Raw genomic sequence first — 17,271 nt, forward strand, 5'->3', positions numbered from 1 at the left:
TACTGTTTTTCTCATGATTCTTTTTGTGCTGGTGTTTCTACAGTTGTCCACTGTGGGTTAACTCATTTATTATTATTTTACTGAGTAGTAGAGGAGAGTAGATAAACTTTTCAGAACAATAAATTTAAAGGCAAATTATTATGGCCATATGGCCACGGTTTAGTCGTAATATCTTAACATTTGACGTTTATTTTTGTGTACTGTTCTGTTCGACAATTCAGTGATTTCATATCTTGTTTTACATGTATGTGATAAAGTGGTGTTAGGTTGTTTGTTTGTTGTTGTTTTTTTTTGGGGGGGGGGGGGTTTGGTTGCTTTTTTAGTCTGGTCTCTCACTGAAAGTGTGCTAATAGTTGGCAGATGCTCTAGTGTGGGCTTCTTTCCTATCAAAATTTTTTCATACTGATCTCTCCTTTTTTTTTTTGGTCTTTTACTCTCTATTGTAAGACCTAATCTTCGTTACTTACATGGCCTTAATGTATTGCAAGTGCCGTATAACTTACTATAACTAAAACTAACTGGAAGTGTATGCTGTTTCAGGTGCACAACAAAAGGAGAGGAAGACTACAGGCCGCTGTTTGAAAACTTTGTTCAAGATTTGCTCACCACTGTCAACAAACCAGAGTGGCCAGCATCTGAGCTGCTTCTTAGTTTACTGGGAAGAATATTGGTAAATATGTCTTGCTTTTCTTATCCTGTTCTTTGTTTCCTGTGAAAAGGGGTATTATATACCCACAGGTAATATTTAGGTAGATGACTTGCTGTGGTATTGATAAAACATGTTTGCCTGAAGACGCCTTTAATTGGTACCATGCTCTTTTAAAGTTTTCACATTGTTAATGGACTTTTTTTTTGCTGGAAAGCCATTCTTCGTAAATGATTGATGCAAACGTTAGAGTGCATACTTTCACGTCCTTTCATATGCACTTTTGATGTTGGGATTAAATGTCTCTATATTCTCATGTTGTTGAAAATTATTGTTGATATGGGAGCAAACTTTACGACTATTGTGAATAAATAGTATAAGTGTGACAGCCCCTGTATTGTGTTTCCTTTTTCATGCATTTCCTAAAGCCACCTGAGGTGATTTATTGAGGTTTTTTATTTCCTTTTCTTTTCCATAGGTTCAACAGTTCAGCAGCAAGTCCACCGACATGTCACTTCGTGTGGCTTCTTTAGAATACTTGGGCATTGTCGCTGCCAGATTGCGCAAAGATGCTGTAACCAGTCAGCTCAACCAAGAAGTTATCAATGACATAGTTCAAAAGGTGAGTAATAATAGTTTAGTTGACTGTATAGAGCAATATTTGTGTCATGATTTTGTTATGGGTATTGTCTATGGAAATTTTTTATGTGAGTTAAGATTTGTGTTTCTTTAAGGCGGATTTCACGGTGAGGACCTTCAGGTTTCCCACTTTCCCATTTTTTTCTTCTAGATTTTGATCTTTTCCAAAAGGTTATGTATTTTATATAATTAGAAAGGTCTTTTAAAGAGGAATTAAAAAATGTTACAGAGACAGCAAAGACTTATTTAATAAAATGTAACCATACCTTGGTGCAAACAACACAATCCCTGACTATCACAAAATTTGGTTTGATAATCCATTTTATCGAAATCACTGGCCACAAAAATCATTATGTACTCAATAAATGAAAATAATAGAAATAAAAGTAAACAATAGAAAGAAAAACAAATCAGTTGAAAAAATGTCTCCTAACGTCTGAACAGCCTATAAGACCACGAAATCATCGTCAGCACAGATCTGAATGACTTTTAACATTCATCTGCATACAAGACAATCACAAAAGAATGTGCTCTTTTTGTTCCTTATGTCGTTTGTTTACTTCCTACATGTGTTACACTTTGTGTAGCAGTCCTTCAATCAATAAAAACATAATAGAAATGACAAATGAACATTAATAAAAACATAATAGAAATGACAAATAAACGCTTGTACTTGGATTGGATTTGAAGTTGGTGTGCTTGGGACGTAAGAGACTTCCGACAGAACAACTTAATAAACACCACAAAACATCCACTTCATAAAAAAAGACGCTAAAGAATGACGGAATGGCCCGAAACAGAAGTAGTTTTTAGCCTCGGCTTTGCGGAAAGTCCTCGGGGTCCGAGTTCGACTGCAAGATGTCGGAGGCACACAGGGACGGGTGGGTCAGAAACGGCTCTTTCTACTAAAAAATTTTTTCAATTTTCGTAAATTACGGCTAAGACCGGTGTAGAAATGAGAATCACGTAGTCTGAGTTTAAAAACTTATTAATTTTGCTTTTGGAAGTAAATTTGACACTTCAGGTTGGGTCAAACTGTCAGACTTGCACGCGCAATTTTCGACCACCATTTTGCTCTGTCCATTGTCGTTTCAAACGGATGCGAGATTATTTTTTTTTTCTTATCACATGAGAAAAACATTCCTTGCATGTTCTAGCAATTTTAAAAAAGAAAATTAGCATAATATGCCTCTTAAAAATGAAAATTGTCAAGACTCACGAACATCAGGAAATGCCGCAAGTCTAAATCTTCACGTCAGTGACACAGTTACGCAAAAAAAAATCAAACAAAATAAAAAAAAGTCAAAACTTGCTTTTTATTCTTGTGTTTATTGAGCTCAGAAACAAACAAAACAGCACAAATTGAACCCCAAACAGTACAACAGGAGAATTTTATTTTAAAAATTGGTCCCATGTTGTCTCTCACACCCTTACCGTGAAATCTGCCATAAAAAGCTCCGGAACTTGGTCATCTGAATGAATTTCGATAACGCCTGCGCCAATGTTAGCTGAATATTTCAAATTTTTTACAGGTTAGTGAAAATGAGGAGGAAGAAAGTGCATCTACCAGGAGCAAAAAGACTGAGGTAAGAAAATATCATTGGAGTGAAGTGTCTCTTTCCTTAGATAATGCATGACCTTGGTTTCAACTTACAAGTATCGGAGATTATTATAATATTCTCTGTATTATATCTTATCTCTCTAAATTGCAGAGAGCATTGAAATATGAATAATGTAACATTTCTGTCGCAATGCTATGGGTTTTTTAATTAAAAAGGTAAAAACATAAAAATGTGATACATCTCATTTCTATTGTACTATTATCACTCTGTGCTGTTATACTGTGCTTCAACGCATGCTTAAATTAAAAACCTTCTTTTTGCATAAAAATTTGTCTGACTTTGATATGAGGATAACAAAATTTGACTGAAGATGTCTCGAAAACGCACATTCACGACAACGAAGTACTTTTTGAAGTGGTGTTGGGTTGTGAGGGGGAATGAGACTAATTTAATGAATGTGACTCTGAATCAAGTGCCGTAAATTCCGTTGTGGATGATAACAAACAGAACTCATCTAATAGCGATTCAGATCATGGTGAAGGGGTCAGTACTGGAATTTGTGCTGTATCGATGGGAAGGGCTAGATCTATAAATCCAATGAGACGTGTGCGCAGCAATCAGGGTCAAGTTGGAGGGTGGAAGACACCTCAAAATCTACATTCTGCAATTGGTGTAAATCCAAACCACATACATTTACAAAAACTACATTCAATTTCTAACATAACTGCCAAATTTCCTTAAGACCTAAGAGTAAACGTAAGAAATAGAGCACTTTGAAATATACATCCTGTATTCCAGCTCGTATGACGCGGCAGCCCCAGGAAGGGGACAGAGTCTGCGGGGGTACAGCCAGGATAAAAAGAACTAAGATCTATTCTGGGGATCTATGCGAGGGTATTGGGGAAATATTGGTAACTTGTGGAAATATTCAAATTTTTTGTAACATATACCCCAAAGTTTCGTCAACTGACTCTCGGGATCCACTGACTTTGGGCTCACTTTTTTATTTTAAAGCTAGGTCAAAATCCTCACATAGATCCACAGTCCATATAGGTTTGGTCTTGTGTGCCAAATTTCAGGCTGTAGTTTCAATATTTTCTATGAAATTCTTCCGCACTAAGAAACGGGTTTGATAATCCAAGATGGCCGCCACAGAGACCCATTTTTTAGGAGAAATCAACAAATTCACCCTTAGTAAATCCTCTTTACCTATGAACTTCTTGCATAATTATATAAAAGGGAATAAAAGTCCTTCGTTTAGAAATTTTTTTCGGGAGTGTACGTCTCCCCTTAAAACAGGTTTCCATTTTACACAGGTTTCCGTTAAGGTAGGTTCGACTGTATACCACAAGCGAGTGGTTACACATACTAAATTGAAACTTTTTTCTCTCACAGAAAAGTTCTCCAGATGTTACCGAGAGACTGCAGCAAGCAATGCTGGAATATCTCGCCTACAACGCTCAAAGTGAATCAGCATTATTTGTAAGTGTTGTGATTTAATTTGCTTTAATCACCATTGCTCTTTCATTTGGCGTCGGTGGCCTAGTGGTTAGGCTACCGGACTCGTAACCCTGAGGTTGCGGGTTTGGGGTTCGAGCCGCAGGCCCCACGTTGTGTCCTTGGGAAAGACACTTCACACGAATTTTCCCCAGTTCACCCAGGTGGGAATGGTTACCCAGCTATAGACAGTGAAAGATCTTGTCAGTTTTTTGGGGTTTTTTTTAGCGCTTAACCAGCTGCTTGCACTGCTTGCTTCTCGGGAAGCTGAGAATGTATCTGAGTGTACTATGGTTTGCTGGAGTAAATATATAGTGTAAAGCGCAAAGAGCTTGCATTCAAGTTGGAACAAGTGCTATACAAATGCTATTTATTATTATTATTATTATTAAGTAATGCTGTCACTTGGTTCCTTTGCCTATCTGTGCTGGTCACCTTTTTCTAATAACAGAGGCGAAGCATTTATGGCCTGCGGGTTAAATGTAGCCATTCACAGAAAACTTTCATGCAGTCTGAGAAAAAAACATCCTAAGAGATTAATAAATTAGCATTAGAGTGATAACAATTGTCATGAACCAAGTCTTTGTCTTTTGTACTTATTTTCGCAACACAACGTCTTGTTGACCGATCAAGATAAAGAAAAGCGGAACTGAAATTAAAGAATAGGAAAAAGGTGCAGTCTTGGTCATATAGGCTGTTTTGAATAAACCATCCTCCCATTACCGAGTGAATGCCAGTGGTGGGGCAGGGAATTGCATATGTCTTGTGTAGATTATAGAACATTGAAATACAAATTGTGAATGTTTATTTCAGTTTGCTCGTCAATTCTACATCGCACAATGGTTCCGGGATACTACTGTAGAAGCAGAGAAAACGCTGAAAGCTCAACACAACAACTCTGGTGATGATCAGGATGAAGATTTCAATGAGAAGAAAGAAGAGACTTCAACTGAGCTAATGCAGAATGCTGAGAAAAGAAAGGCTTTTCTGTGCTCTCAGATTTCCTGTTCCAAAAGATCAAACATGAAGTATGTTTACAATGTGCTATCCATGTGCTTTTTTTTTCACAGTGAAACTATTGCATTCTTTACTTGTTTGGAAAAAAAAAAATCTCTTACAGCATGATTAATGAAGGGTCTGCTTAGTTTCAGCCATAATGAAATTTTTCTTGCCTGTTTCTTTTTGTCCCAAATTTAGGATAGTGGATTATAATTTCAGAATGTCTTCCAGTCATTATACTGTGTTGAAATTCATCTAAATAGGCTTAATGAGGTATAATATGGTTTTCCAAAACTGTTAACCAGTTCCATTTTATTGACGTAAATATATTGAAAAAAGATTGTCAATTTAACAGTTTCTTGTCTTTTTTTTACAGAATGCTCTTTACAAATGTTAACTCCCGGATATTTTTTCTCTTCAACAGGCATGCAGGGGCGATGCTTGACTATGATAGTGCTTGCCTTGTTGCCAGGTACCTGTCGTCAAAACGCCCATTTGCTCAAAGCTTTGATATCTACTTGACTCAGGTTGGTAGACCTTTACATAAAACTTTCATATTAATGAGGGTAGTTTGAACAGGGTGTTCAGGATATAGTTTCGCACTCAAGCAGAAAGTTTGTTTTTGATATTTGTGAACTGGTTAAGCCAGGTTTTTTCAAGGTTAGTGGTTCTGGGGTTTTTTTCAGGGTGTATTTTGTTTGTGGATTCCAACATGTCTTGGGCATTTTTTAAAAGCAACACATTAGATATTAGAACCCATGGTATCACTGTTACCATGAAATTTTTTGGGTCTTTTTTAACATGTTTGAACAAAATATATTGTATTCGTATATCTTTGAAACAACAAACACCCTGGTCAAGAACTAAAATTATTTAATATTAATCATATTATGTTCAGACCAAGTCATTGAACTGTTTTCTTGGGCATAGACTAGGTTCACAGGTCCAAACTAGTTAGAATTGTTTAATTGTAGTTTGTTAAGACATTATTTAAATGATAAAAGTGGATGGTTGGCAGATGCTCTGATGTGGTTTGCTCCTTTTTTCCTATAAAGCATGTTGTCCTGATCTCTCCTCCTTTTTTTGTGTTTGTTATTCTCTATTACCGACTCTAGTCTTAGGCACTATATAACCTGATTGTGTTGCAAGTGCAGTGAAACCCATTTTTTTGTGTCGCTTTGTGTTCCTGATTTTAATTATAGCTTATTGTTTCCTACAGATTCTGAAAGTTTTGAGCGAAACAGCTGTTGCGGTGAGAACTAAAGCCATGAAATGCCTTACAGCGGTGGTGGAAGCAGATCCTGGAATACTGGCTCGTGTAAGTCTTTTTACCATGCCATTTTGAGTTGATACCAATCTTAAGTGTTCATCTGAACCGTGCTGAATAGTCGATAAAAGTGTTTGCCATAGACTGAGTCTTCCAATTTAAAATTCCATTTTCACCCTCTTGCAAAAATTCACTCTGTTAAAGAGATATTATGGTGTTTCAAATTTAAGAGCTTGTTTTCATCCTCACCAACATGCATTTTGTGATAAATGGCTTATTCTGTTTTGAAATTAAACTCATTTTCACTGCTTGCTGACACACATACTTCAGCAAAAATCTCGTTGTAGTCATTTGTGCAACATTGATTCCCTCTTACTTTTGAGGATGATCAATTATCAGAGGTTTTTGCCCAGGAGAATTAACTGCAACAGCTATTCAAGGAGGGTTAACAATTTTTCCCAAGTTTTTGCAAGAAAAGCAGTGCTTCCACTCTTCCATATTTTTACGGAAATCCATACTTTCTGCCAGTTCCGTACTTGTTCCTCCATCGTTATCAATTCCCTCCGTAAAAAAGCTGCGACAGCGTAGGACTACCGAAATTCCGTAACAAAAGATGCGTACTCGCCTTCGTGTCGTCTAGTACTAGTATAAGTTACGGATATTTTCGGTAATTCTCTCGTTAATAAGTTAATGTTATAGAAACCTGCCAGATTGCTATTTCCTACAATCGGCCATTATTCCGCTATGCCCCATGCATTCATTGCGGGCTTGTCGGCAGTACATTTTTATCTGTGGATTGATCAAAATCTGGCAAACTTTTTGGGCCAATTTCCTCCTTTCTATCATTCGCTCATTCCGTCTATCTTCGGATTGTTGTCGCAGCTGGAAAATCTGCGCGTTGATCAATTTACAAATTTGTCTAGATCTAGAGAAATGATGACAATGACAATCTTTATTCATCTCGCAGGGAGAAATTTGTCTTGGTCGTTAACAATGGCAGTAGACGTTACAAAAATAAGACTTAAAGGTGCACTCACGCAAACACACAACAAGACAGGACATTAGGCCAAGTAAATACATGTCTCACGTGCTGGGACAAAAACTCTCTCTCTCTCTCTCTCTCTCTCTCTCTCTCTCTCTCTCTCTCTCTCTCTCTCTCTCTCTCTCTCTCTCTCTCTCTCTCTCTCTCTCTCTCCCCCTCTCTCCCTCTCCCTCTCTCTCTCCCTCTCTCTCTCTCTCCCTCCCTCCCTCTCTCTCTCTCTCTCTCTCTCTCTCTCTCTCTCTCTCTCTCAAACATTGCCATCAATGGAAATATGTTATGTAGATCTAGATCTTGGTGAAGAAAGCAAACAAGACAAAATGTTGGTGAAAAAATAAATGTTATGGTTTGCAGGCAATCTCTTCCAACAGGCTCCTCAATGCCATTTTCAACCCTCAAAAGGCACTAAATTTCAGTCCTCCGGCACAATTTTCTTTCCTTTTTAGCTTCGGCTGGTGGAAGCACTGGAAAAAGGCTACTGTAAATCGTGGTTTTTGGTTCAGAGAACTCCGATTAGCAGCTTACTCTTTTCTGTGGAAAATATTGTTGAAAAATAACTTTAGACTGGTAGTCTGATAACCATTTCGCTTTTGTTTCAAGGAGGCTTTAATTCCTGAAAATCTGAATTTCTTCTATACTCTGTCAAGTTGCAGTGTATTGTACTTTGTATTTTACATTACTTAAGGTCAAATCCTGTCTGAGAGTTGTTATTGGGATATGTTATTTTTGTATTTGTTGGCTTGAAACAAAAGCTGGAAATGGTTTCAGAGATTTCAGCAGGTCGGTTAGCTTGAGAAAAACATGTATGCGTGGTTATAATCTAGTCTGTTTTTTTTACATATTCCAGTCTGATATGCAGAGAGGGGTTCATGGAAGATTCCTCGACCAATCCACTTCAGTGAGAGAAGCTGCCATTGAGCTTGTTGGCAAATTCATTCTCATCCAGCCTGACCTCATTCCAAATTACTATGACATGCTGTCTGACAGAATTCTTGTGAGTTGGAATTTTACAAGGCAGCTATTTTCATTTATAGAAAGCAGCAGATTTTTACCACACCTGTTAATGAACCATTTTGTTACATAAAGCAAATGACGTTTGATATTTATGAGATTATTCTTCCCCATATCTAGTTATTTTACATTGGACAAGTTTATGAGTTACAAAATGTTTTTGTAAAATTCAGACTCCCAACATTTTTAGCCTTTTCATAATGATTTGATGTCTTGGATTTGTTGTTTGTTTTGTACCAGATTCCTTCCCTGAGTAATGTCTTATAGGTTGTTTAGAAAGGTATAGGTAGAGTCTTAAGTTCTCACTGATTTTAATTGTAAATCAATTAAGAAAGTAAAATAAACCCAAAAAATAGTAGAAAAGAAAAATTGTAGTAAATAGTGAAAACAAAGAATACGGAAAAAAAGATGATATACCTAATAGCACATACTGTTCTGCTATTCATACGGTTAGTAAACATTACTATCTCTGTATTCATATTTGTTTGTGCTTTTTACAGTTTTTTTCTTTTCTTTTTTCTTTTTCGCTTTTAACAGGACACAGGAATTAGTGTGAGAAAGAGGGTGATCAGAATCTTCAAAGACATTTGCATTGAGCATGGTGATTTCAACAAAATTCCTGAAATGTGTGTCAAGATGATCAGGAGGGTCAATGATGAGGAGGGAATCAAGGTGAGCAGTCATAAATGGACAATATTGTGAAAGAGACCAACTGTTTGATTTACAAAATAATAAGCGAAGAAAGAGAGTGTTCAGTTTTCAAAGAGATTATGACTGAACGTTGTGATTTGTGTTGGTATGATGAGGAGCGAATCAAGGTGAGCAACTTTGAACTGATGGTATTGTTACAAAATCTTTTTTATGATTTCCTGAATTTGTCAGTAAATATTGGTATTGAGAAGTTTGCTTTGAAAAACTAATTAATTAGAAGAGGCTATGGTGAGTACCTAAGCATGTTATGTGAGAGCTGATTCGTACAAGCATCCTTCAAAGTGGTTTTGTGCATACTCTGATTGTGGAATATTTTCATATGTGCTAGTGTACTATAATGATTTATTTGGCTTTTCAGAAATTGGTAAATGAAGTCTTTCAAACTATGTGGTTCACTCCTCTTGGAACAAGGGACAAAGACACAGGCAAACTTGTACAGAAAGTGATGAACATCACTGATGTTGTAAGTATGATCTCGATATAATTCATTTTAGTAGTAGTGTATTGTTTCCATGAATTCTCTTTTCTCTTAAATCATTTGATGGTCAAGTAGTGGTGAGATCTTGGCTTGGTGACGTGGTATAAGGGTTGAGCTGCCGAAGCATTTTCTGTCTTAGACAAGTCAAAACCTTCTGAAGAGAATGATGTCTTTTTTCATTTCTGGGTTGTGCAGGTTTTCTGTTTTAAATGAATTATTGAGGAATTTATAAAGGGGGGAGTGGGGAGATCCTGTAGTGACAGATTTGTTCACTAAAAGTTTGTTTTGTGAAAATTAATAAATTTAGCTGATTAGAATGTTTAGTTGTATAGTATTTTATGTTTTTTTTCCTAGCTGTCTTTGCAAAAAGTTGAGTTTCGGTTTGTGTGTACTTTGAACATTATATTTTTTTTCCAGGTTGCTGCAGCAAAGGATACAAGTTATGAGTTCTTTGAGCAACTTCTTGAAAATGTGAGTCTTGATGTTTTCTTTTCTCTTATGTGTCTTTGATTTTGTAAGTTCTTATGCACAGTAGAATTGTAAATGGGCTGATTCATCAATATCACGCTTATAACTCTGCCTGAACTTCAACAGGGAACTGCTGCTTTTGCTTTCCTAATCCTTACTATCGTCATTTTTCCTCTACTTCTTTTGTATGTTTGTCACACACTTGTGACCCGCAATTTCCAGGGTGCATGATAGTCGAAGCAGACTTTGTGCTGTTGAAGCTAAAGAGGTGAACAGAGTAATTCTGATTTCCTGTAAGGACTTCTCTGTTCACATCCACCCCTTGACGCTCATAGACCTTATGCAGTTAAGCGCAGTAAAACTACTAAAAAAAAAAATTATTTTTTAAAATTGCCTGTTTGCACATCTTTTCTTGACTTGGACCATAATGATATCTTTTTATACCTAGAAAACTTGGGTGCACATGTTCATTATTTTGGGCTTTTTTTGGAAAGCTGTAATGTAAATCTGACTTGGCCGATGACTTTAGCATGTTGACAATATTGTATCTATATTAATCTCCCAAGTAGCATTTTGTTCCCATTTGAAGTGCAAGTTATAAAATTATTTTCTTTTACCTCACTTTTATATGTACCCTGTTTTAATTTCATCATTGTTCTTGTATTGGGAGCCACTTTCATTTTGTGTTAGTTAATGTTGTACTCTTCATTGCTCCCCAGCTCCTGAAAAAGGATGATGATGGGAACTACAATAAAGCTGCAATTACAGCCTGCAAACAGATTGTTGATTGTTTAGTGGAAAATGTTCTCAGGATAGAGGAGAAGAGTGTTGGTGAGTGGAGTGAATGCCTTTGAATGGATATTGTTTTAGCTTTTATTTACCTTTTACTTACGTTTCAAAGCCCTGTGATCAGTGTTACTGTTATGGGAAGTGAATTTTTAGAAACCTGAGTGAATGGTTTTGTCAGTCAGGAATAGAACTGTACTGGATGGTGATTGGGGGGGGTGGGGGAGTGATGGGGTTAGAGTGAAAAGGTACACTTTGTTTCCTGTAATGGTGAACAAATCAATGTTTTGTTAGATATGCAGTTTGTAGATGTTGTATTTCTTCAATTTCATCTATTAAAATATGTTGGATATACATGTATTTTGTCTGCAATGGACCCCTTTGAATATTAGCTCATATTGTATAATTTCAAGAAAGGAGGCTAAAGCAATGTACATTTTTTTGCATGATGCATATTTTTCTTTTTCAGAGGGTTCAGAGGGTGCAGAGAGCAAGACCAGCAATACTCGTCTTGTTGGTTGTCTGTCAACACTCTATTTGTTCAGTAAGATTAAACCTGATCTCATGGTGGAACACGCAACCACACTACAGCCTTATCTTGACATAAAGTGCAATGTAAGTAGTCCACTCATGCCTAATTTTTTTTTCTGTTAACTCTAAAGATTACTGGCTTTGGTGGTTTTCATGAAAGTTGATGATGTATTTACTATGCAGATCTAAAGATTAATTTGAGTTGTATGTCACTCAGATTTACCCATTGGTTCTTGAGGGATAAACTTTCCCAACTCTTCAAATATATTATTTTAAAAGCATGGGTTGTGAGAAAATGACCAGCATAATTCTGTCTTTGAGATTCAGTAAAACAGTATGGGCAAAAAAAGAAAGGTTTGTCTGCTATTTCAGTAAATTTGGAAATGATTCTCAGGTAAGGAAGATTATCTGTTTTTATTTATGTTTTTTTTCTCTCTGTTCCCCCCCCCCCAATCAAATCACAGACTCAGGGAGACTTCATGGTGCTTCACTATGTCGCCCGAATTCTTGAACTTGTGATTCCATTGATGGACCATCCGAGTGAATCATTTCTGGCCCAGGTGGAGGAAGACATGATCAAGCTCATCCTAAAGCATGGGATGATGGTGAGCTTGTTTATTGAATTTTTTCGGTCACTAGAATGGAGAATTGGATCTTACATACACACAAGCATGTATGCTCACACTGACAGACGTACACATACATACATGTACATACACAAACACAATTTCATAATCTTTCATTCACTCTGACTTTTTGAATAAACTGCAATGTGCCCAGTATTGAGATTTTTATTTTTACTCTAATTCGGGCTCAGAGAACACAAACAGATAAGATAAACTATTTATCATTCCCTGAACTGATATCTCTTTAAAAAATTTTTTTTTACATGGTTTACCCGAATTATGGACGCCTCGAACACATTTGTGAATCCTTGATGTGTATGAGTTGTCTGTGCTCAAATATATTTAAGGCTTCTTTTACTATAAACTTCATGGTTTCAAGCCCTTTTATTAAGGATTCTGTTTTTTATGTTATAGTATTTTTAATTGTTGATGTTTGTTCATCATTTCCAAGCCAAGTGTGCTGGAAATTTATAAAAATTTATTGTTTTCAGGTTGTACAAAGTTGTGTCAGTTGCCTTGGAGCTGTTGTAAATGATGTCAGTCACAACTATGAACTAGTCAAGGATTGCTTCAAAAAATTTTATGGTATGTGTTTTTATCAGATACAGGTACCTAATTCAATTTGTGTTTTTGTTATAGCTTTCTGCAAATAAGATTTGTTGTTTTTTACCCCTAGTCTTCCTTTTGGTTGTGTCTTAAAAGGTTATGGAGGAATGGTATTAATTTGCTTTATCACTTTTTTGTATTTAAAGGGGAATTTCTTTGCACTTAGGTTTCTTGGGTCAAGAAAAAGCTCTAAGCAACTGAAGTCCAAATATTGTTATTTATTGTTCATTGTGGACCTATATATTCTGTAACAAAGTTGCAGTGTTGTTTCTGGTATCACAAGAAAATCTCAGTTTTTTAATCCTGATGCTTAACTCTGTCCCGTTTTTCTCCAGGTGTCTTAGCAAAGCTAATGCTTGATCATAAAACAAACAAGGATTGTCCAACGCTGAAGCAGAGACGACCCACATTGTTACGAGCTCTGTTCACAGTTGGGCTGTTATGCAAACACTTTGATTTGGATTCAAAAGACATGGGGGAGACAAAGGTTAGTGTTATTGCGCCAACTTTGGGATATGTCATTTTTTGGGGGAGTCTTTTGTTTGTGCTGGTATTGTGATTATGCAATGTTCTTTTCCTTTGGATAAGAACCTAGAAATATGAATGCAATACATGACTGATGATTTAGTGTGCTGATTCCTTTGGGGTTTTTTTTTGTTTTTTTAATTTTAAAATTATTATTCTTTAGTGAAGTGTTCTTTTTCTGGTAAATCTTTATTGCTGTTTTGGGTGTACTATCTTCATTGTTTTACTTGTAATCCCCTCATTTGATAAATGCCATTCAAATACATTGTTTGATTTCATCAATCACAGGTTTGTGTGAGAGAGACAGTGTTTGATGTGCTCACCTACTTTCTGAACCATGAGGATGAAGATGTACAGTTGAAGGCACTTACAGCAATTGGTAAGTCTTGTCTTTTAGTTGTAGTTGGCTTTCTATGTAACTTGATACTACATATGTGTTGGGATCTGACCATTTTCGTTTAAAAGCTTTAATAGGCTGATATGAGATGAAGTAAAGGGCTAAATGGGATGGTCCATCAATGTTCCCAGTGTTTCTGAAACTTCTTTGTTTCATAGGAAATTAGAAATCAGATTGGCTTACCTGAGTAATTTATGTGTTGTATGTAAGATGTAGTGCACTCCGAAGTGGAAAGTCCTGGTTTGAGCCTCGGTTCAGACAGATTTTTTTCGCCCCATTCTGCCCACCCAGCAGTAATGGGTGGGGAAGTAAAGGCGGTGTGAAAAGGAACTGGCCACCCTACCACAATATGCTGAAAGCCTTGGAAGTTGTCTCACTAACAAGGCAATCCCCAATGTACGGATTGGATGCTGGAACTTTTTACATGGGGAGGGGGAGGGAATTTAATTGTAAATCATAAGTGGAATAGGAATCCTTTATGTTGTCAAAAAATGCTGAGCTTTTTAAAAGTTTGTGAATGCTTAGGGGCATCAAGTTTTCAGGCTAAGAAGGCGCTTTTATTTCTTTTCTGTGAAGAAAAGATTATCTTTACTTTAAAGATTTCATATTCTATTTTTTCCTTCATAGGTTTCTTTGCTTGCCGACACTACACATTTATGTTGGCACCAACTCTCAAGGAACTGTACAACAGACTGTTGACTGACCCAATGGCATCAGTGAAACTGAGATGTCAGGTACTGTGTAAAACTGAACTTATGTGTTTATGTGACGTGTGTACAAGTTGTGCATGTCTGTTGGTGTAGCCATATTTGAAGTGGATATCAATCCTTCTGGCCTCTTGAACACCTTGGGAGCATCTTACTGCAACAGAATATTTTATTATAGTTAGGTAATGGCAAAATAAATTGGCAGTATTTGATGATATTGTTTTTTTTACAGATCTATTTCACAGCAGGGGAAATTTTCCTGGTTTTGCTCCTTTTTTCCTTTCTTTGATAGTTAATTATTCATGAATGAGGTTATTCTATAAAATTATTATCGACATATGTAAATAATTTGTGAGCGTGCCTTGTGAAAGGGACCACATGATGCATTTTGAAGAATCACGTTTTGTTGCATTTTCATGTGCAGAGATCATATCTGAACAAATTGCTTTTTGAATTTTAAAGATATCTTCAGTAGTTTTTGAGATATGGGTGATTTTGTAGGGCAGGGTACAGAAACAAAGTTTTGAGAAAAACGGCTTTAAAGTTTCCCCTTTGTTTCTGCTTCAAATAGATATATCTACGCTTCAAGACAACTTGACAACACATTTGCTACTCACAAACCAACTTTATAAAGCATTTAAGATAAAAGAACAGCTTCAAAGTGTTTAAATTACGTCTTCAAAACAAATTCACCACCACCTTGAACAAGAGTTCAAGAAATAGATCTAGGTTTGCATGGGGCAGAAAAATGCGATACAAGTTTGCTCTCCAAAAAAGGCGAAAGGGTATGAATGCGCAAAGCTTCGCTTTGTTTACATGTTCTAGATATTCATGCGCACTACCCGCCACTAGAGAGAGGAGAGAATGACCTAAATTTTGGTATGCAATGTGATTGGGTCGACTTTATGAATGGACAAGAGAAACCATCTGCAGTGTGTTCTCTGAAAACCAATTCTCTTGCGCATTTTTTGGGATTATGCAATATACATCGTGTTAAAAAACATGTAAAAAATGTATTTTAATGTACAAGAAACTCAATCCCTGTAAATATCGATATATTAATGGTTAAAGAATCCATTTTTAATAGAACTTAGTTTTTTGACCTTTGAAACCTGATATCTCGGTTTGAGCAAATGCGTCTTCTGGTCCCTTTCACCAGGCACACACACATTTTTGTTGGATTGCCTGTGCTCTCCAAGTTCTGTCGTAATCTGTTTGGTACATTTAATATGGGTTTTTGTTTTTCTTTCATATTTTTCTAGGTCCTGAGAAACCTTCAAACGTATCTCTTAGAGGAGGAGTTCCAGATGTCAAAGTCTGATGCTGATTGTAAGTGATGTTTTGATATTCAGAATAGATGGTTAGCTCTGCTTTGAACTAAATGTTACAGATGTTACTGCTCAGATTTATATTAACTGTACTATTTGCCTTTTCATTTTTGTGAATATTTAACACATTTTAATCATTGACAGAATTTTTTTTTGTTTTGTTTGTTTTGGCAACCCCATGCTTGATTTGTGTTCAGTTTTGATATACAATCAGCTTTCAGAACAGAAGCGCTTTCTAAAGTTATGTGACTATTTTATTGACTTAATAGAATGTTTATGTCAAGGAATACGCTATACTATTGCATATTGTTTTCGGATGACTTAACCCAATGGGCTGCTAAGTAAAATGTTACCAATAAGTGCTCATAAATGTTTTGTTATAATCCTTAAGTCCTCTTGAAGAAAGTGGCTCACTTGGTTTTGTTGTGCTGTCTAACTATTGCCAGTTTTTAATGTGATGCATTTTTGTCGTGTGGTTTGCTAAGATTTGAATGTTTACATATTTACTCTCATTCTCTTTGCAGGGAAGAAGCATTCCAAGCATGAAGATTTGAAAGAGATGGGAGATGTTCAGTCCGGGTATGTTTCCATCTCATTCTCTTATGGGATAGAATTTTTGTTTGTCCCTCAATCTTTTTCCTTGGTGTGGACCTATTCCATTTTGAGTATGTGTGTGTGATGATCAGTTTGTTCACCAGTCCTCCCCTCAAAATGAGGAATAATGTCATTGGTCACATTTGTATAGTTTGCACCATTGTTTGCTTTTTAAGCAAAGCTAAGTAGTCTGATGTGACAAGGCATAAGATACTGTTTCTAGTATACTTGCCGTCTTGTCCTGGATGCTCCAATGTGGTTTCAGTATAATAAATCTTAACCAGTATAAACTTAAAACACATTACACCCTAAGGGTCTGAACGGAAAGTCTACTCCAAAATCCTAAGCCAGGGGAAGGAACCCACCGCCTGTGAATACAAGCGTTTAAAAAACACATTTTAAAAATACTAAACATATTCCAAAATTCCTGGAAAAATAAAACTTGGAAAGAGAAATGATTGTAGTTTCAGAAAAATATAACTTTTTGTATGCACAAACTGTTGGAAATGTTCCCGATTCCTAGCTAGTAAGGGTGTAATGTGTTAAGTTTTTCAGTGGACTGGAAAGGTCTTTATGATTAAAAGTGCACCTCCTTTTCTTTTTTCCTATGACAACCAGCTCATATTGGTCTCATGATTTATATATGGATGCTTGGGTTCTTCTGACTTGATTTAACAATCAAAAGTAATTTTTGTCTTTTTGGTATGAATGATATTTGACCCGGTTGAAGTTCATGTAGCATGTGTGTGTAATGGAATAAGTGTTTATATCAGTGGTTGGAAATCATGTTTATTCTCACAATGTTTCAAGCTTATAGCATTTGTGTCGGCACAGTAAGTACATATATTTCCTTC

At 36.2% G+C, this 17,271-nt stretch overlaps 1 protein-coding gene across 2 annotated transcripts in view; it reads left to right on the forward strand.

Moving 5' to 3' along the window:
* The window catches only part of LOC101863947 (nipped-B-like protein B), a 57,368-nt gene that overhangs the window by 27,908 nt on the left and 12,189 nt on the right, over positions 1-17,271 (forward strand). For both annotated transcript variants that reach the window (XM_035970435.1, XM_005090044.3), the window contains 20 exons: positions 541-670; positions 1,125-1,268; positions 2,818-2,871; positions 4,243-4,329; positions 5,158-5,372; positions 5,768-5,870; positions 6,563-6,661; positions 8,497-8,643; positions 9,198-9,332; positions 9,730-9,834; positions 10,267-10,320; positions 11,037-11,148; positions 11,573-11,718; positions 12,099-12,239; positions 12,752-12,845; positions 13,202-13,353; positions 13,680-13,770; positions 14,416-14,522; positions 15,758-15,824; positions 16,348-16,402. In XM_035970435.1, the coding sequence (XP_035826328.1) occupies positions 541-670; positions 1,125-1,268; positions 2,818-2,871; positions 4,243-4,329; positions 5,158-5,372; positions 5,768-5,870; positions 6,563-6,661; positions 8,497-8,643; positions 9,198-9,332; positions 9,730-9,834; positions 10,267-10,320; positions 11,037-11,148; positions 11,573-11,718; positions 12,099-12,239; positions 12,752-12,845; positions 13,202-13,353; positions 13,680-13,770; positions 14,416-14,522; positions 15,758-15,824; positions 16,348-16,402 (2,238 nt within the window). The remainder of the gene's footprint in view (positions 1-540; positions 671-1,124; positions 1,269-2,817; positions 2,872-4,242; positions 4,330-5,157; positions 5,373-5,767; positions 5,871-6,562; positions 6,662-8,496; positions 8,644-9,197; positions 9,333-9,729; positions 9,835-10,266; positions 10,321-11,036; positions 11,149-11,572; positions 11,719-12,098; positions 12,240-12,751; positions 12,846-13,201; positions 13,354-13,679; positions 13,771-14,415; positions 14,523-15,757; positions 15,825-16,347; positions 16,403-17,271) is intronic.

This window comes from Aplysia californica, unplaced genomic scaffold, assembly GCF_000002075.1.
Source record: "Aplysia californica isolate F4 #8 unplaced genomic scaffold, AplCal3.0 scaffold00012, whole genome shotgun sequence".
NCBI lineage: Eukaryota > Metazoa > Mollusca > Gastropoda > Aplysiida > Aplysiidae > Aplysia > Aplysia californica.